The 20,847-nt window shown below is 42.5% G+C and overlaps 1 protein-coding gene across 1 annotated transcript in view; it reads left to right on the forward strand.

The window, feature by feature from the left end:
• The window catches only part of FRAS1 (Fraser extracellular matrix complex subunit 1), a 312,388-nt gene that overhangs the window by 203,362 nt on the left and 88,179 nt on the right, over positions 1-20,847 (forward strand). Inside the window, exons 26-30 of the mRNA XM_045017440.1 lie at positions 540-810; positions 1,933-2,017; positions 5,847-6,173; positions 12,686-12,839; positions 19,100-19,278. Coding sequence (XP_044873375.1) covers positions 540-810; positions 1,933-2,017; positions 5,847-6,173; positions 12,686-12,839; positions 19,100-19,278 — 1,016 coding nt within the window. The remainder of the gene's footprint in view (positions 1-539; positions 811-1,932; positions 2,018-5,846; positions 6,174-12,685; positions 12,840-19,099; positions 19,279-20,847) is intronic.

Consider the following 20,847-nt stretch of genomic DNA (forward strand, 5'->3'; position numbering starts at 1 on the left):
GCGAGTTCTCTGTAATGTTTCTTTTCAGGAAAATGCATGCAGCCGGAATTCCAAGTAAAGTTAGAGATAATTTTCTTCCCCCAGTCCTATCTCCCATCGTTAGTGGATGCAGAATAAAACCCAGGTGGGAAAAATACATTACTGAGGCAACAATAAGACATAGCATTTTATATGAACAAAGCACTGTGTAGACACGAACTAATTAATACCCCTGTGGGGGAAGGTCAGTAAGGGTTGCTATTCCCATTTTACAGATAGGGATACTGAGATAAGAAGTGTCTTGCCTGAGTCCACACAGTCCGCGGCTGAACTTGGATTAGAAATCAGTCCCTCCTGATACTCCACTCTGTGGTCCTTCCTCTAGACCACTGTGTCCTCCGGTAACGAGAATGACATTAGGTGATCCTGGTGTAGTATCTAGCCTCGGGCAGCGGCAAACATGCACATCTTAGGAGGACAGAGAGACAAATAAACATAGCCTCCGATTATGTAGTGAGAGCATGTCTTATGTATTAATGATGTTTTCCCCTTGTTTCTAGCCAGCACAGATATGTCTGTTTCCCAGGTGAATGGTTCACTCACAGTAGGGATTGGTGGGGTAAAGCCACTGGACTTGTCCTTCATGGGTGCACGTGACCCGGGTGACCGAGATGGAGAGCTGCTGTTCCATGTGGTCAGCTCTCCCACCAATGGCAGGCTAGTGATCATGGAGAATGGGAAAGATGTGCAACTGGACAAGGGTGACCACTTCAGCTGGAAGGATGTGGAGGAGAAGAGGATCCGCTTTGTGCACAGCAAAGAGAAACCCAGGTGACTGAGTGTGTCTTTGTTTTGATCTCTTGGCCTTGCAAAGATGGATGTGTCTCGAAGAGTCACTCACCTGTCAGTTGGCAGAGCGCTGTAACTGCTTTCTGTGAGGTGCATCGCAATGTTTTCCATCACTGCGCCAAAGCTGCTGTACCATGGTATCACAGACTGCACATTTCCCTCTGTTTTTAGAATAGCAGATAACTATGATCCAGCTCCCATTTCATTGAATGAGAGTTTGCTGTTAGATTCAGTGGGAGCAAGTGTACGTCCTATGCTTGGGATACGGTGATGGTGGTGGTAAATGTTGATGTTCTAATGGTGGTTGTGGTATTTAGTTATCTGATACCTACAGGAAAATATTCAGATAATTATGGAGATCCACATCCCAGCATGATCTGCGCTCAGCCACTGCTGATATCATGCACTCAGTTTTTAGGTCCTGACTGTATGTTCTGTTACTTCATGTATAGTACCTGGGAGTATTCAGATCTGAAATGTTTGAGGAAATTGCATCTACTGACTGCCACTTGTATGTGCCGTAATGAGATTGAGCACCAAATTCCACACTCGGTTACACCACCTTGAAACCAGAGTAAGCTCTAGTGTGAGGGCTGGAATCAATGGAGTTATTCCAGTTTTACACCTGTGTAACTAAGAGCAGAATTTGGCCCATTGTTTTCAATAATAATTTTGCACTTTCAGAGAACTCTTCATGTGAGACTCTCAAAGCACTGAAAAATGTTAGCTAATTGTGAATAGATAAGGGGCAGGTGCATGTGGTTTTCTATTGAGCTAGAGCTTTCTTTCTGCGTGGTCTTCAAAAAGTCACTTAAGTGCTTTTGAAAATCCCACCCAGTATTCTTTAATGGAGACTATTTTATTGAATTTTGGACATACTGGCTTACTGTGAGTATAATAGGCAAAGGGAAATTGGAGTATATTATGTACTGCGAATGCACTTCACTAAAGATACTATATAAACCTAATTGCAAAAGTATTAAGTTCATCTGGCACTAATCTATGCATTCCTCTTTGAATATATAGTATTTTATCTTTCTTCTGTTCCACGAGCACATTTCATCCATTAATATTATTCTATTTTTATGGGGGGGACTTGTTTAGGAAAGGTCAGTTTTCCTTGAAGGTCAGCGATCAGCGGTTCTTCTCCCAGTTAGAGATGATCACCGTGCAAGCACTGTCGACACAGGTAATATAACAAAGCTGAAGAAATCCCTGATATTTTTATATAGATTTTAAATTTACAAGAGAAACTTGGTATCTTGTAACAATAACAAATGAACCTGAGCAAAACTCAGTCGATTTGAATTTCTTCAAGCCAAAGGGGTTTTACCAGAGACGCACAGGACTGGATTTTCCTCTCATTTACACTGGTGTGAATTAGGATTAGCTCCATGTAAATTAATTGAATTACACCATGTAAAAACAGTTTAAGTGAGAACAGAATTTGGGCCACTGAGTACTGTAGTGCTGTGCACAATTACTATGGTAGAGCAGAACGGCAGCTCTTCTCAGGTTAAGGTTGAGAGTCACTTACTGTTTAAAATATTCTTCCGGTTAGTGGATGATCTAGTCCTTTATTGCACTGCAACTGAGTCATCATTGATCTCTACAGTCGAATCTTTTGCACTTGAGAGCCTGTAGTTAGAGTATCAGAGAGGTAGCCGTGTTAGTCTGGTTCTGTAGAAGCAGCAAAGAATCCTGTGGCTTTGCTGCTTCTGTAGTTAGAGTGTCTGTTTCAGGGCTGCTGATTAAGTACACTAATAGGAACAAACAGAGCAAAAGAGCTTTCTAAATGTCTCTGTCGTCATTTGTGTACCCCTTAAACTGCTCACCACTTCTACTCATGTTGAGTTTATAGTCCACGTGTTCCCATTATATAGGATTATTTTACTGTCATTAATCTATAGTCTGGTGTTGCCTAGAGGCCTCAATCGAGTTGGGGCCCCATGGTGCTAGGTGCTGTGCAAACATATAGCAAAAGAGGTTCATGCCCCAGAGACCTTACAGTCTGAAACACAAAATATACAAGGTGGATGAGAGAAACACATATGTGAATGGAGGACAGGGTTACACAATTAATTGGATGTTTTAGCACAGATTAGCAGGGTGCGCAATTCTTAGCAAATCAGTAGTGGTAATCACATTTCATACTCTTATGGGATCTGATTCTCATTTAAACAAAGGCTGTTTTACCCCACTCTAGCCATGTAAAGGGGAATATCAATCATGAACTTTAAGTCCTCTTTATACCATCAAAACAGTGTAAAACAGCATTAGCGTTCCTGAGAATCAGGGCCATAGTCTTTTAGTGTTGACTCTTGTCTGCCTGACTCTGCACCCTTAATCATAATGAGTCATTTCAGAAATATATAAAAGTTTCTTTAATCTCTCCAGTTCAGCTCAGATTTCAAGGCTGTAGTGCTATGCTGTGTTTTAGGCTAATTATGTAGGACTAATTGCAACACAGCTCCAAAGCAGAAACGTTGGCACACTGGACTACTGACATCCTCACTATGTATAGCATTGGTGACCATTTTCTTTATCTATTTAGTGTTCCTGGTATGGAATAAATCCTCCAATTTGAGTAGTTATTTTCTTTTTGGGGGACACACAGTCTCTTGATCCTGTGAAGTCAGTAGGAATTCAGCATCTCGCAGTGTTGGGCCCTTAAACTTGAGGATTTAAAAAAAAAAATCTTAATTGTGTTTTCTTGCTTTTAAGCATTATTTTCTGTGTGGGCTAAATTAATACCTTACGCAATAGGTTACACAACTCAACAGTGCTCCTTACAATAAAGAACTAGATAACTAATTTGAAACTGGCAAAATTTGGACTGTAACCGGACTTCTTCCCAGGTTGTGTAATGTCTTCAAAGTAGAGGTTAACTTGGCCCTGGAGTTAAGGCTGTTGTGTAGCCAGGTCGGTCCAATCTATAAATTGAATTTGTTTTCCATAAAACATATGTTTGAGCATTATTTGGTGGCCTGGTACTTAGTGCAGCAAGAAAATATTTCATTACAGGCCTGGTCTTACAGCTGTTGAAGTCAGTGGTAGAACTCCCATTGGGTTGAGTGGAAGCAGAGTAGAGACTTAGGTGAGCTAGGATTAGAGGTCTGATCCAAAGCCTATTGAAATCAGTTCCATCTCCATTGACTCCTAAGGGTCAGGCCCTAGGGTCTGTGTTTGTACAAGCACTTCATACAATAGCTGCGGTGAAGAGTTTACGAATGCTACTGACTGATTCTTTTGGAGACAATGGGCCAAATTCAGTCCTGGCATAAGGAGACATGATTCTGTTGACTTCAGTGGAAGTTGTACCTACTTATGCCTACACTGAATTTAGTCCAAAGTCTGTGATGCTTAATTCTCATTTTGTCTTCTAGACAAGAGATCAAAAGCCCAGCCAAGTGGAGGTGGGTTTTTGCTTTATTATTGTTAAGTCTCACTTCTTCACCAGCAGAATAACAAAACCCTGTGCATTCCCATGTTACTCCATTCAGTCACTTCCACTGAGAAGCTTTACCATAAGCTATAGGCCTCCCAGCCATTAGGGTCATGGAGGTCATTACATGGAGTCATTTGTGTGCGTGAAGCCATCACTTTAGATTTCTTTTTAATTTGCATGTCAGGGAATAGGTAAGTACCCATAGTCTGTATCATGTGCGTTTGCAGTGGTGTTCCTTATATGACAATGTCATCGGTTTAATAACGTTTGTTTTGGAGGAAAAGAGTGGGTCTGAGAAGAAGAGGAGCTGCTCAGAAAACAACCCTGATTTCAGCAGAGGGATTCTAAACTAAGATTATTATTTAGTTGTATTATGGTTGTGTCTGCAGGTTCCAACAGGGGTGAGGGCCCCATGATGAAAAGCACTGTACTAGTCTCTATCCCCAGGAGCGTACCGTTTAAAGTAGATGACAATAGACAACAGGTGGAGACAACCTGTATTCTTTGGCTTTGGGTTTTGATTAGGAAAAAAATCCCTTTTCTAAAGGTTCATGTTGCCTGCGTCCTAGATAAAGGGACGCTTGAAACCTGAGGAAAACACACTTACACAGATACGTAACTGGTTATCATGAAACAGTGATCTGTGTTATATGCCTTTCCCCTAACCTGTCTCTGTCTTGTCTAGTAGATTTTAAGTTCTTCAGAGCAGGGACAGTCTGCTGCTCTGGGCTCGTACAGTGCCTAACGCAAGGCGGCCCTGATCTCGGTTGCTGCCTGGGCACTACCGTAATCAATGTGATTAATAATGATGGTGCCATACCACTTGGGACTGTGATGTCATTTGATTACAAAAGCGAAGCATGGTTGGGCCTGGTCATTACCTGTATGGGAGGCCTCCACGGAACGCCTAGGAGCTGCAGAAATGGGTAGTGGTGAATGCAATAGGTGGCACTCTTCTCCTGGCTTACATCTAGAGCCATTACCCAGTATGTGCAAGAGGAGGCAGCGTTGTCTGTTCCGTGACGTTTCAGTTCATATTTTTATGTATGTTTTCCTCCTCATCCTAGCCTTACCTCGATAGGAATGATGCCTCCTCCTTCTTGGTCATTGGACCAGTGAGAGGGTTGTAACTAGACACTAGGACAGCTCTACCAAAATCAGGGGGGAAAGATCTTGAAGTCAGTTATTGCTCGGCGTTCCCATTGACTTTAGCAAAACCAGGCTTTGTCCCTGGAGGTTCTTGTCGAGCTATCCAAGCAGAGCAGCAAAGGGGATACAGACCGTGCGCAGGTAACTACATTGCTTTATGCATAAATGTCCTGAGGCTTTTTGTTCAGCTTGCTGCAGTGTGAGAATCCCACCTTCTTATGTAATTAAATCTGCCTAGATAGTCTAAATTCTACCCTTCTGGGGAAACGTGCAGTTAGTGAATCCCTGTTGTTTACAAATCGGGGCTTTCCAGCACATGAAGGGAATTAATCTCCCTACTCCACACCTTACTTCCCAGACTTCCATCACCATTAGAGCACTGCGGTTTAGCAAACAGCTAAGAGCTGGTTTTATGTTTCAGGCCCCATACGTGCTAAGGAATGACGTCCTCTTTATCAGCACAGGGGATATTGGATCAATAACAAACGTGTTGCTTGATATTCGAGACAATGACAATCCCCAGGATGTAGCAGTGGTAGTTTTAGATCCTCCACGTCATGGCCAGCTGGTCAAAGCTCCAGGGGACACAGCTTCTGCAGCCCAAGTATTCCATCTTGAGGACCTGGCGAATGGACTCCTACGTTATGCTCACGATGGTTCCGACAGTCGGGATGATACGGTGCTTCTGCAAGTGAACGATGGGCACCACTTCCAGAATATCCTGTTCCACATTAAGATTTCTCCAAAGGTATGTTCCTTTCTGCAGTGGCCAAGCTAGTACCGGTAGTTTATAAAAGCAGTATATCCGGGGCGGGGGAGGTTAGAGACCAGATATTGCTGACAGGGATGTGGCAAGGGAGGGGCAAAGCGGCAGGTTGGGTTTGCAAAATCTTGTCTGGTGGTGTTTTGGTTTGTAAACCCAGAATGGTTCCACTTTAGTGGTTCAGCTTAGCTAAATAGTTCCTGTTTCAGTTCATCTCTAGCTTCAGTTTGAGAGTTGAAAATGCACCATCCTATTTTGCTGTGGCAGCAATGGACATGTGAGAGGAGGAAAGCCTGACTCTACCCTCACTCCCTGGAAGGGAGGGGTGCTGAAAGACTGGTAGCAATCAGCAGGCAGTAGTGTGAGATTGAACATGGGCCTCCAGCTAAAAAGTTCACATCCGGATCCAAACTTCCCCCAAAGTCTGAGGGTGCACTGATCGGGGGATTTGGGCCAGCAAATTATAAAATGAGGGGCCAGAGGCAGAGTACTGATCCAGATAAAGATTCAAACTTCCCCAAAGTGTGAACGTGGTTGGGGTTGGGGTTGTGATTGTGACTGGCTTTAAAGCAAGTTATTCATTTGACCGGAGGTTAGGTTATGTAGCTAGGTAACATCAGTGGAGGAGTATGGAAGAGAAAACAGAACAGCTTGGTGTTTGGAAAGAGAGAGTTCTTCTGTTAGTTCCTGGCACAGTAAGTTAGTATTACATAGTCAATACTAAATTGAGAGAAGAGTGAATGCATCTGGAAAATGAATGGATCTCAGGAAACTATCAGGAAAAGAAACCTACATAAATTAATAGGCTTAGTTAATGAGGTGTTTGATTTGCTGACTACAACTTTAAAGGGATTGGGAGGTATTGAGTGTAATGGGTTCATGGCTGATCAACATCCCAAAGCTATCAAGATCACTGAAGTTTAATAAACTTTACTTAGTACTTGACCCTTCTTAATATTTGGTAATGTTCCTAGAGATATTTCAGAAGAAATCCCTACAATTTAACAATTATTATTGTTTATTTTAATTTAATTCTTCCATTTTTATTAAAAGCTGGATGTTCCCACCTGTAATAGTGTTATTCCCATTCTAAGTACAGGGAATACTGTGGCAAAGAAAATTATGGTGCAGTTTCTATTTTAAAATTACATCACTTTAAAAAAAAAAGTAGAATGCGCTGTGGAAGACAATTTGTATGTCAGACACTATACAAAATACGATTGTGTAACAATCATTTCAATAATGTGTGGTGTTGTCATAAGATAGTCTTCGAAAAGTCAAGGATTTGTCCACCTGAGAAGAGGTCAGATTTGTGCAGTCCTACTATTGTGTAACCCAATAACTACAATGGACTTCCCTATATAACTTTGGCCAAGTTGCTTAATCTTTCTGTGCCAACGGTACAGCTATTCTCCCATTCTTTTGTCTGTCTTGAAAATTGTAAGATCAGATTGTAAGGTCTATCACTATGTGTACGGGGTCCTCTTCTCTTCTGAGGCTTCCGGGTGGCACTATAACATAACATAAAGAATAAAACTTAGTTGTGTGACTCGAGCGCATCCATCTGATAATCAGAAAGGACTTCTTCAAAACTACTGGTGATAAGTCGTTTGGGCTCCACCAGAATTAGAGCAGCCACACCCATCGTGTCTGTGGATCAGTGCCCTTTTGCTACTTCCCCGTAGCACAGAAGTTAGCCCTCAAACTAACAGAAAAAGAATTGTTTGGGTGCCGCTCAGTTGTTGAAAGTGCCCGGTTTTGAAGCAAATGACAATGAAGGGTGAATTGCTGAGTATAGTTTGTTTTATTAGCCAGTTTCACTCTCCCTTGTCTCTGTTTTTTTTCCGGAGTCGTCCTTTGCAACATTTAGCTACAAAGAGCAATGAAGGCAGTGAGACAGAGATGAGAGCAGAGCAGGATTTTGCATGAGATAGGGCTGGCAGGTGCCCAGTTTCTGCCTTATCCTAATTATCACCTTTCTGCAATAGCCTTGGGAGATGAATTGGATGCAAGCTTTATTTCAGAAGAGGTGCTGTCTAGACACACACAAGACGTCTCTTTTCTTCCTAGTTTTCATGTTGTTACAGATTCTGCTGTAACTCTAGCTGTAGGGTACTCTTTACCCTTGCTTCTAATCTAAGTGCATGAGGCTTATCATAATACAATGCTGAATGATCATATGTGCTATGTCCTGATTTGAAAACATTTCTAGGATTTCTATTAAATTGGCTTAGAGAGTAACCTTTTAAGGTTACATCCATAGAAGCACCATATTATTAGAGTCAAAACATGAAGTAAGGACCACTGATTCTTTCGAGTATTATGTAATTGAGACATTGGCTTATCCACTCCAACTGAGTTGGTTTTTGCAAAGTATTTGCTTGAGTGCTTGTGTTTGCTGATAGCCTGATCTTCAATACACCGGATCCTCGCTAAAACGCCCGTCTATATAGCGCGAATTCGCATATAACGCAGTCGTGGCCATGGATCCCAAATTTAACTACTTTAATTGCAATTTATTTTAATGCCGTCATGCGCATGGATCCCAAATCCCACGTTCTAGCGAGGGTCTGGTGTATTTGTAAGACCCTCATGCCAGGACAGTTTGAACTACTGGAGCCTAAATGGTTGGCCTCATTTTCAAGAGCGCTTAGTAACTATTTGCATTTCTGTATTGTGCCCTCTGGCCATTTTAACTTTGATGTGGCTGTTGGTCCTGCCACTAATGATGCTCTGTTGGGAAACAGTGAGCCCACACCCTAGAAAATGTGCCATCTGGCAACATCAGATCAGCCAAAGCAGGGGTTAGACCTGGCTGCATGTTGTGTGTTTATTGTAGGTATCAGCCTGGGTAATGGGATATGGAACCCTTTCCCTTCCAGGTGGCCAAAAGATACTTAGAGCAGATGGTTGTGTGATGTTCAGTGATAGTCCCTGTTCTTTTCGTAGTGGATGAATATCTCCAGTGGGCAGTTTCAGCAGGAAGGCCCAGATTTGAACGGGCATAAAGACTGAACTACCTTCTCACCACTAGGGGCGATTCAGCCAGGTCGGGGTTGAGGCACATTGGTAAAGCAATGTGACAGAAGTCTGACCAGCACTAGCCTGAGCTATACTTGCTGAGTGGTTAAACAGAGAGGACTTTAGTCTTCAGGACTGCTTAGTACTCACAAAAGTGTGCATGTGTGCAGGTGCGCGCACACACACACACACGAACGAAATGTAACAATCAGCCTTACCACTGGTAAACAAAAACTGGACATGGTTTCAGTTCTGTCACTCACCTCTGCAGGAGAACTGACTCTGGCCTAGCTATAACTTGTCACTTACAAATAAAAGGATTAGCAAGCAAGGAACCTTTTGCTGAGTGCATTTTTATTAATTAGTTGGATCACAGCATCAAAGCCCAGCTGGGAATGTTATTGCAAAATGACTGACTGATTTATTGTGGGGAACGAAGAGCCCTTCATTCATTCATTCCTTGGAAACGGGGAGATGCCATTGTTGCTCTGGAACTATGACCTTGCTTTTAATTAACATTTTCTTGGAAAGTTTTTCTTCTCGTACGGTGCATTTTTGGCCCTCACCTCAAAGTACTCTGAAGCATGGCTGCTCTCTCGTTTCTCCCCTGCCACAATAAATCTGGTAATCTCTCTGACCCTTTCAAGCTGGTAATTTCCTGCTGCTGATTTATGCTTTGATGTTAAACTCCATAAGTGCCGTGACATCACTGACACTTGAAGACGGGTGGAAAGTTGCCATGGGTATTGTTAGGGTTCTCCTTAGCTGGCAATCAGTTCTGTCTTACTACTGCTCAATTCTTTTAAAGAATAAAGCGACCATTTGTCCTAGGGGAACTGCTGATCCTAAATGATGTAAAACTTAGGACTACATGACATTCTGATTTTAAAAAATAGCATTATGCAAAATCAATATTAAATGGATTAAAATTTGATTGGTAGATCTCAAAAAGTAATTTTAAATAGGGATCAGAGTAGCAGCCGTGTTAGTCTGTATCCGCAAAAAAAACAGGAGTACTTGTGGCACCTTAAAGACTAACAAATTTATTGTAGCATGAGCTTTCGTGAGCTGTGTGTTCCATTCTATGCATCCGAAGAAGTGAGCTTTAGCTCACGAAAGCTCATGCTACAATAAATTTGTTAGTCTTTAAGGTGCCACAAGTACTCCTGTTTTTTTTAAATAGGGAGTTATCATACAATGGGGGTGTTTTAATGGGGACCAGAGATCCTGCAGGGATCTGGTCTTGGTCCAGTGTTGTCCAATATTGTTATAAATGATTTGGAAGCAAATATAAAGTCATTGCTGATACAGTTTTTACATAACACAAAACTTGGTGAAGCGGTAAATAATGAGGACACTTAAGTTATATCTGGATTGCTTGGTAAACTGGGTTTATTTGAACAACATGCAGTTGAATGCAGCCAAAGGCGAGGTCATACATGTAGGAACCAAGAATGTGGGTCACACTTACAGGATGTGCGGGACAGTAGCCTAGGAAGTAGTGACGGAAAAGGATATAGGGGTCCTGGTGGATAGCCCAGCTGAAGAGGAGTTGTCAATGTTGTGCTGTGGCTAGGAGGGTTAGTATGATTCTTGGCTGTAATGCAGCGCAATGTCGAGTAGACGGAGGGGAGTGTTATTACCAGTGTATATGGTATTAATGAAACCATTACTGGAATACTGTGATGTGTTCTGCTGTCCACACTTCAAGAAGATTGTTGAAAAATTGAAAATGTTTAAAAAAAGAGCTATGAGATTTATTTGGGGTCTGGAAAACCTGTCTTACAGTGGAAGACTTAGGAAGCTCAATATATTTAGCTTATCAAAGGGAAGATTGAGGTGACTTGACCATGGTCTATAAGTACCTACATGGGGAGAAAATTTTTGATAGTAGAGCACTTTAGTAGACTTAGGCCTGGTCTACACTTGGGGGGGAGTGGGTGTCGATGTAAGATACGCAACTTCAGCTACGGGAATAGCGTAGCTGAAGTTGACGTATCTTATTTCGACTTACCTCCTGTCCTCACGGCGCGGGATCGACGGCCACGGCTCCCCCCGTCAACTCCGCTTCCGCCACTCGCCCTGGTGGAGTTCAGAGTCAACGGGAGCATGTTCAGGGATTGATCTATCGCGTCTAGACGAGACATGATATATCGATCTGTGATAGATCGATTACGCAGGTAGTCTGGACGTACCCAAAGGTATAATTAGGTGGCTGGAAGGTGAAGCTGGATGAGTTCAGACTATAAATAAGGCACAGATGTTTAACAGTGAGGGTAATTAACCATTGGAACATTTACCAAAGGATGTGGTAGATTCTTAATCACTTGAAATCTTTAAATTAAGACTGGATGTCTTTCTCAAAAATACGCTCTAGCTAAACCACAAAATATGGGCTTGTTACGGGAATTGCTGGGTGAAATTCTGTGGCCTGCGTTATGCAGGAGGTCAGACAAGATGATCATAAGGGCTTCCTCTGGCCTTAGACCCTATTAATCTAGGAGGAGGTATGTGAGAACATGTCACTGTTAAAGCTGACTTTGCCTTGGGATAAATTTGGCTGCCAAATATTCATTTTCCAGTTGGAAAACTTCCTCTGCCACAAATAAAGCGTGACAGAACAGCAGGTTTATGTGTCTCCTCCAGACGTGCTACCACATCCAAACTCCTCAGTCATTTCATATATTCGCAAACACTTGTGCAATTGCAGAACTATATCAGAAAAGTTCTCCCCAATGTGTTGTTGGTTCTAAAGGTGTTATACTTTGACATGCTTCTTAGGATGTGAAAGAGGTGAGAGATTGATGTGATTGCATGTCTTGAAGTGTCACTACTCCACTATGATGAAAATTATAGATACTTAAAAAGGTTGAGAGTGTTTTTATTATGGGTTGTTTTTAAATGAGGGTGTGATTTATAACCATCCTCGAAAAAGTGTGTTTGGGGAAGGGATTTAAAGGAGAGAGAGAATCATTTAGTCAGACAAGTATCGTAGTCCTGGACAAAGGTTTTAGCAGTGGAGATAGTGAGGATTTTTCCCAGTGTCATGGAGATTAACCTTACAGGAGAGAAGCTGCAAAGGGAAAGGGAAACAGATGCACCAGAACTTAAGGTCGAGGAAGACAATACTGTTTAAATGAAGAGGTGAAAAGGCCACTTAGAGAGACGGAGGATGATGGTACAGGAGAAGATTAGGGAGGGAATGACTTGAGATCAGGAGGAGCTGGACAAGATGAAAGTCACAAATGGGACTGATGGAGCAGAAAGTGGAAGGTGGGAGGGAAAAGGAGGTGGGAAATGGAGTTGGTAGGGCAGAGAGCGTCCCTCTTTGAAGCAGATGAGAATCAAAGAGAGTCAGCTGCATCATGTGTTCTGCAATATTCAACCTCATCCTTCTTGTTTAAAAGTTTGTTTATATTGGCCCATTATCATTGCTCTTCAACCAAGCCTCTGCTGCTTTTCATCCTCCCCTGCAGAGTGATGGAGGCCCCCGGCTGGTTACTAACCCCCTGGTGTGGGTCCCAGAAGGAGGGATGCTGCAGATCACCAGCAGAATTTTGCAAGCAGAGATGCCTGGTGCCAGTGAATCAGAGATAACCTACACGATCATCAAGGACCAGCCAAGATACGGTAACTTATTGTAGATCTTTTACTACCAGGGGACATTGCTGTTGTGCTGCTCCTTCTTCTCCTCCCCTGGTGTCTCCCACCCTTAACAGAAGTGCCGGGTTCTAATTCTCTGGGAGTCAGGCATGCTCAGCACTAAGGATATTATAATTTCATGGTATTTTGTACACATCAAATGTCTTTGGAGAACACAGTTAGTTATAGTGCTGTGTTTAAATACAATCAGCTGTGAATACTTGCATATGATGTCCAAAGCCCACATCTGGCCAGTTAAAATGGGTGTGTAGGCTTGTAAAACAGTCATGGCTAGATTCCAGTCTGAATGCCCAAATGATGGGGCTGCACATTTCGTTTCATTGTCCATGTTTGCAGATTCATTGAGCTCAGTGCAGTTAATATGGAGTTAGACACAAATGCTCAAAGGTATTTAGGCACCTAACTCTCATTGATTTCAGTGGAAGCTGGGCACCAAGTATCTTTGAGGACCTGGGACATACACCCTCATGGGAGCACGTCACCCACTGTTTTTCAAATGGTAACATTATGTGATACCGTGTCGTCGTAGCCGTGTTGGTTCCAGGATATTAGAAGGACAAGGTGGGTGAGATAATATCTTTTATTGGACCAATTTCTGTTGGTGAGAGAGACAAACTCTGTGTAAGCATGAAAGACATTATCTCATCCTCCTTGTGTGTCTAATATCATGGGACGAATTTTGGCTTAAGAGCAGCACAAAGTAACATATACCCTGGGCACATCCGAGCAAAAGCCCACTGAGGACAAAAAAAATTCATTTCTTGATTATTTTGTAATGAAGGGGTTCATTGGTACGAGCTAAAATGCTGGTATTGGAATCCTTATATAAGCCTCATGTCTCCTAATTCTCACTGTGGGCGCTGATCTCTGGGTGGCTGCATTCACATGCAGTCCACAGTCTGCAGAAAGGCAGGTGTTAAAAGCATTCTAACGGACTGAGGGGAAGGGAGGGTGGTAAGTAATGGGATTTGTGACTGAGGTACAAATTCGGAGAAGCTGGATGGGAAAGAGAACATAGCACATCAGGCGGGAAAATAAATATGAATAAGAAAGAAGAATGGTCATTTCCCCATCAAATCCACAGTTTCATTAACAAGGACAAATAATCTTTAAACATCCTTAAGACCCGAATGAAACTGTATTGTTGTTTTAATTTGCTGAACCAGATCAAATTAGAAAGGGTCGCTTTAACAATGCAGACTCTGCACTTCTGTGTGTTGTTTTTAGAGTAAGTTTAATTCTTAAACAGCTGCTGACACATCGCAGAAGATGTTGATAAAAACAGTGCTATTGTTCAGTTCATATTTAAATACACCCTATATTGTCTATGGGTAAGGTGTGTGTATCGCTTTCAGTCATTTGAAATATTTGTATGAAAACAGGAGTTTTGTCTTTATGAGTTTGTCTCCTGCTGCCTAACCCTAATTTGAAGTTATAATCCTCTGGTTGTATCATTGCAATGATCTCCGCAACAACTATTTATGATGATATAAACAAGGTTTATGGCTTCAGATTAGGAATAAACAGCAGGAGCCTTTGCTCTTCAAAGTTTTCTATGAAATATTATCCCTGGTAGTCGTAGTAATAATAATAAATAATTAATAATTTAAGAAAAAGCAAGGAAATACAGAAAACTGGTCCTGAGTAAAAAAGGAACAAAATAGGATTTCCGTACAAGCAGAATTCCAGATCCATGAAACTTGTGTGCATTTTCTGGTCCCAGCTTATTATTGTTCCAGACCAATTAGAAATGAACCATCTATGTATTTCTTTTTGCTGATGCTTCCTTATGATTTGTGGGGGAATAGCAACACCAGGGGCTAAATCCTGGCCCAATTGAAGTCAGTCTCAAAACTCCAATTGACTTCAGTAGGATCAGGATTTCACTCCAGGTCTGTAATGTTAGTAAAATGAATGGGAATTGGCATCCAAAGAGACTGACTCATGTGAGTAAAGGTATCGGAATCAGGCCTGTCATTAGATTGAAGGACCATGCTGCTAAGGGAATATTAATGTAGTTGTCAGCGTGTGACGGGGTTGCCGGATGCAACCTGGACTGTGGAACGGCTGAGCCCTCCGAACTCACCAACCTGGGCTGCCTCTCACGCTGTGATGCTGATGTCAAGCTATAACACTCTGACAGGCACTGCATTGACACCGACAGCCACAGGCAGGGACACACTGAACTGAGTTACATGAATGATGTCCCAGCCACTCATGAATCACCAGTAGGGAGGCTCCAGCCAATTCCCTCCATCTCCCTAGCCTTGCACTCCAGCACTGTCCCATCCAGCTCTGCTCAAGGCAGGGAGTTGGCCACTCCCTCAGTGTTGAATGGACATGCACCAGCCTTTGTAAATTGAGCTGAGATTTCCCAAGCACTTCAGCCAAATCGCACTGTTTTAGGTAAAATAGAAAACAGATTTATTAACTACAGAAAGATAGATTGTAAGTGACTATAAGTGGTAGGCCTGTAAGTCAGAGATAGTTACCTTAAGAAAATAAATTGAACATGCATTCTAAATCCTAAACTTTTAGTCTAAGCAAGAGTTGAACCAAACAATGTCTGACCCTGGTACAAGCAGGTTACAGTTCCTCAGTACACAGGCCGGGACTACCTTCCAGCCTGGGACCACCCTTCCCCAGTTCAAAGTCTTTGTCTTTAGACATTCTTTTCCAGGTGTTGAGTTGTGAGAGAGAGAGGCCAAGTGATGATGTCTCTGTCTCTCCTTTTGTATCTTCTTCCTGCTTGCTAGAAAGATCCTTGCTGTGACGTCATGGTTAGGCAACCTCCATTGGTCAGGCAGTCTCCATTGCACACATACTCTCTTGAGAAGTCTCTGGGATGGCCCTTGGGAGAGTGGATTCCCTTTAATGGGCCATCAGCACATGTCTGGCTGGTCTTCTGTTGCAGTTGAGAGGTTGGCTGTGGGTGTCTTCCAACCTCACAATATATTTCAGTAACACACATTGCTAAACTTCATAACTGCACGTATAATGTAGCACATACAATCCAAAAGGATATTAATGTTCAATAGATCAAGACTTTTCAAATGATACCCCCCAAGGCATGAATTGTACAAAACCTGTCATAATCATGTCATAATGATGAATATGGGGATTCCAGGGTGCTACTTTGAGGTACAGAGCGTCACATAGTGATAAAACGGAAACACGACATGCCAGCCTGCATTTTTTTATTGCTCAAACATCATTTGAATGCGATTTTGGGAAATGAACTAGGAGAGTTTAAAATGAATATTTTGCAAATCAGAATTATTATTTCTACAAAAAGAGCTACATAATTTATATGGGTTTTGATTGGTAGCTAAAGGGACATTTTCAAAGGTCAAGAGAGAGGTGGAATGCACAGTTAAATACAGATTATTCAGTGGGAGGTTGGAGTTTGCTATACGTGCAGACTACATTTGTATCCATGAATACTAAAACATAGGATGATATGTAATTATTAGCACAGATTATATATAACTCTAAAACAAATGAGTAAAATTAAATTTGGAGGACCAGATAGATCCTCAGCTGGTATAAATTACCATAGATCCATTGACTTAAGTAAAGTCAGGAATACTGTGTCCGGTTCCGGTGTCCCCAATTCAAGAAGCACGTTGAAAAATTGGAGACTCATCAGTAAAGAGCCCTGAGAATGACTAAAAGATTGATAAACGTGCCGTATAGCTAAAGACTCAAGGAGCTCGGTCTGTTTAGTTTATCAAAGAGAAGAGTCAAGGGTGGCTTGATCAGTCTGTAAGTACCTACCTGGAGAAAAGAAGCTTGATGATCGAGGGGTCTTCATTCTAGCAAACAAAGTTATCACAAGATCAAATAGCTGGAAGTTGAAGCCAGACACATTCAGACCCTAAATGAGGTGGAAAATGTTAACAATGAGGATAATTTTCCATTGGAATAATTACCAAAGGTTGTGGTGGACTCTCCGTCACCGGCCGTTTTAAAATTAAGATATTGGATGTTTTTCTAAAAGATCTGCTCTAGTTCAGCCACAGCTATTACATGTGATGCAGGAATTAATTCAGGGAAATCCTGTGATCTGCGTGGGTATGTTTACACTGCACGCTAACCCCAGGCTCTGACTCCAGTTTGAGCCAAGACCCCTTAACATCCACACACAAATCAGTCTGACTCAAGTTAGCAAGCACTCAGGACCCTGGTCTTAAGACCCCACTAAGAGGGTGGGTCAGAGCCTGAGTCACGCAGCAATTCAGGTCCAAGCCTGGTCATTTTGCAGTGTGGATGCAGGTCAGGCCATACACCGAAGGTCTGCATAGTGCAGTGTGGACGTGTTAGCATGGCTGTGAGACCCAGGTGTAGTGGTTGCAAAGCCAGGATTACAATGCAGTATGGACACTCGAGAATGGGGTTGGAAATGCCAAGTCTACAAGCACGGGTCCCACAGATCTGGGCTTAATGTGTAGTGTAGACGTACCGTGTTATACAGAAGGTCTGACCAGATGGTCACAATGGTCCTTTCTGTCCTTAAAATTGATTAAACTATATGTGCTGAGGATCCAGCCCTAGAACTGTATACAAAATGTGATATAGAACCCATTAATATTAGGAAAAATCTCTATAATGTTCCTATTGCAATTAACAGAAAAACTGTTATTGAAGTCAATGGTGCAGGGTTGGGCCATCATTCTGGACATGCGACCAAGTTTTGTTCTGAAGTTATTGAATATATACCTGATTTACCAAGTGTGTGGGGTTATTTAACCCAGGTGTTTGCATTTTGAAATAATTTAGAAGTTCTAGATTAAATAGACACAGCAGTCCTATGAGAGTAGCACTGTCAGTTGCAAAAACATTTATAAGAAGATACTGACCAAAGGAATCTATACCTTCAGCGTAATGGAATCATTTACTTTAGTCAGAATGGATGAGGGTTAGGAATGCATGAATCCCAAGAGAACCTCCTAATACCCATTCAGAGATGATGCAAAGATATTTAAGATCACATAGGTTTCTTATTTGATTACCAGTTAGATTATAATCTACTTTTTAAAGATGTTTTATTGTTTAATATAATTTATGGAGATATACCTATCTCACAGAACTGGAAGGGACCCCATTGAGTCCAACCCCCTGCCTTCACTAGCAAGACCAAGTACTGATTTTGCCCCAGATCCCTAGGTGGCCCCCTCAAGGATTGAACTCACAACCCTGGGTTTAGCAGGCCAATGCTCAAACCACTGAGCTATCTCTCTCCCCTGACAGTGTCTTTTTTCATAAGGTTTTTGTTTGATTTGTTTGTATTTAGATATGAGATTTTGAGCAAACTTTGAATTGTGTTGCTCAATAAAATAAATAAAATACTTAGGACCAAGATTTTGATGCCCTTTTAGTGAGTAGCACTTGACTCTGTGTAGTCTCATGGAAGTTAGTGGGGCTACTCATGGAGTAAAATGTTGTTCATCATGAGTAAGGGATAAGAATCTTCTTCCATATGTATTTGGAGGGTCAAAGTTGATCAATAACAGGATTGATCCTCCAGTGATAAACATTGTCATGGCTGCATTGAACCCAGCAGAGCTAGGAGAATTTACATCAGCTGAGGATCTGTCTGGCTGTGTGTAAAAGCTGATATAAGCAGAATGTTTTCTGTGTGATTTCAGGGGATCTTTAAACTGAATATTATTCTGACTAGACGCTATAGATTTGCAGATTTTTTACATCAGCTAATAATACTGGGTGTTGGAATGTATTAGTTCAGCATTTCTATATGTGCTGAATATTTCTGCTTAATGAAATTAGTAAAGAATAAAATTATGAGGTTAAAAGGTGCACAAAAGCATCAAACAAACTGGGCCAGAAATAATTCAAGTGCACTCCATATGTTGACACAAACACTTACAAAGAGTCAGCTCTCCCTACACATAGGAGTAAGTAGAGTGGTCTAGGAACAGTGTACTGGCAGTTGGGAAACGTGGGTTTGGTTGCTGGCTCAGCCTACGTGATCTCTGGAATCTTCCCTGTGCCTGTCACCCATCTCCAGAAATGGATTCCCCTACTTCCCAGGGGTGTTCGGAGGCTGGTGATTTTGGAGTGTTCTAATCTAGAGCCAGCCTAGTAAACAGAAGAGGCTGCCAGTGGGTGAAGACTTTTCCCTTTGAATGCACATTGGTTGTGGGGAAGGACACACACTCCTCCTTGTCTCATGCACGGCCTCTCCCCGTTCACCTCTGCTTTCTCAGGGGAGGTGGTTCTTCTGGTTCCAATGCCAGCAGATGGCCCAGCTGACACATGGCAGCGTCTGCCTGATGGAAGATCCGCCATGCCAACCACCTCTTTCACCCAGCGGGACATCAACGAAGGCATTGTTTGGTATAGGCACTCTGGATCCCAGGCGGAGAGCGACTCATTCTATTTCCAGGTACTGCCTGTCTTGCCATCTGTCCTAAAGCAGCTGTTATTTTCCTCTGAGACTTACTCTGTTTGCTGTGTCTGATCCATTATCAGGATCAATATTTGTGCCTGGTGACCGAAAGGTTTAATCATAAAAAGACTCTCTGTAGGTAGGACCAAATCTTAGTCTTAATGCGGGTAAAACTCACACTGATGCTAAAGAACGTTTTGTCCGACTGCAGGATTTGGCTCCTTGTAATGACCGCAGTAGTAGAGGTATCCATCTGCAGAGCTGATTTATTAGGCTGACTCTTGTACGGTGATGTTGACCTCGTTCAGAAAGTCACAGACCACATTGCAGATCTGGGGAAAATTGCCTTTCAAACGTCATACTAAGGGACTGCCAACTCCTAGAAGTTTGTCTGATTCTATGTCCATCTCAAAGAGGAGTAGATTGCACCACTCCAGTAGTAATATCCTGCTGGTAGCCTCTCTAGGCAGGAGATGGAGGAGTAAAGTCATTAAAAAGGTGTGAGAGAATGGCTGTCCCCAGAGTGAACAGGTGCACAATGGCCTCTACGTGCATGGCCTGGCTTAGGACTGCCATGAGAATGAAAACAGCAGACTCATTACAGACTGGAGCAGTGTGCCCAGAGACTGATGCTTGCTGGGATAGTGATAGTATCCCCCTCCCCTTGCACGCTTGGATCTACACAGAATATTTGTTGTTTAAAAATGCCGATGATCAGGGCACTTCACTTTTCAGGAGCCCTGAGGTGGAGGTTTTCATGGAGTCAGTGTTGGTGCGTGGGAGAGGTCTGGGACTGGCGCCCAGGCAGATGGGTTTGGAAGGGAATAGGGCGGTGGGGCCAGGAGGCATATTTTCCCCACCAGCCCCACAGACATCGCTAGAAAGACATAACACAGCTTATTGCACTCTTATCTTTCCGTAACCTCTTGTAATAGGAACCCTCTTCAAGATAAGGAGTTTCCAGGGGGCAGCTGCGCCTTAGGCGATGTCCTGGGAATGACTGAGGGGGGAGCAGAAGGAAGGGAAGGAAACAACACTCCATGAGGAGATGGTTGCAGAGTTTTCCTCTGCCCAGGCTCCCTCCCATATGTATATCTCTATATCTGGGTGATTCATCCCTGAGAAAAGCATCACCTCGAGACTTGCTGCTGCAGTTATGGAGGTGTGGCTCACGACTCCAGCATGAAGTTCTGTTTTGCACGTAAAGCAGGGATTTAACTTCTTTGTATTGTATGAAAAATGCAGCATGCCCTCCCCAAACGTACCATGCTTACTCTGAGCAGCGAGTGGATTTTTTTGAGAGTTGAGTTAGATTTGAAAACACCAAGGCCAAGTGCCCATCTCTCTCCTAGGGTTCCCTCATGTAATAATTTAATTTTCATAATAGACTGCTCCGCTCACTCCATCAATAAATGTATATATAGACAAAAAGGCACACAATACACCCCAACAGCCATTATACTAAAATAAACCCCACCATCCCAGTAGGCAGAAGGATCATAAAATCCCTCAGACAGTACCATGCATTTTGCTTGGGAAGTTTAACAGTCTCCCATAACGCTAAGT

Source organism: Mauremys mutica, chromosome 5 (genome assembly GCF_020497125.1).
Source record: "Mauremys mutica isolate MM-2020 ecotype Southern chromosome 5, ASM2049712v1, whole genome shotgun sequence".
NCBI classification, from domain to species: domain Eukaryota; kingdom Metazoa; phylum Chordata; order Testudines; family Geoemydidae; genus Mauremys; species Mauremys mutica.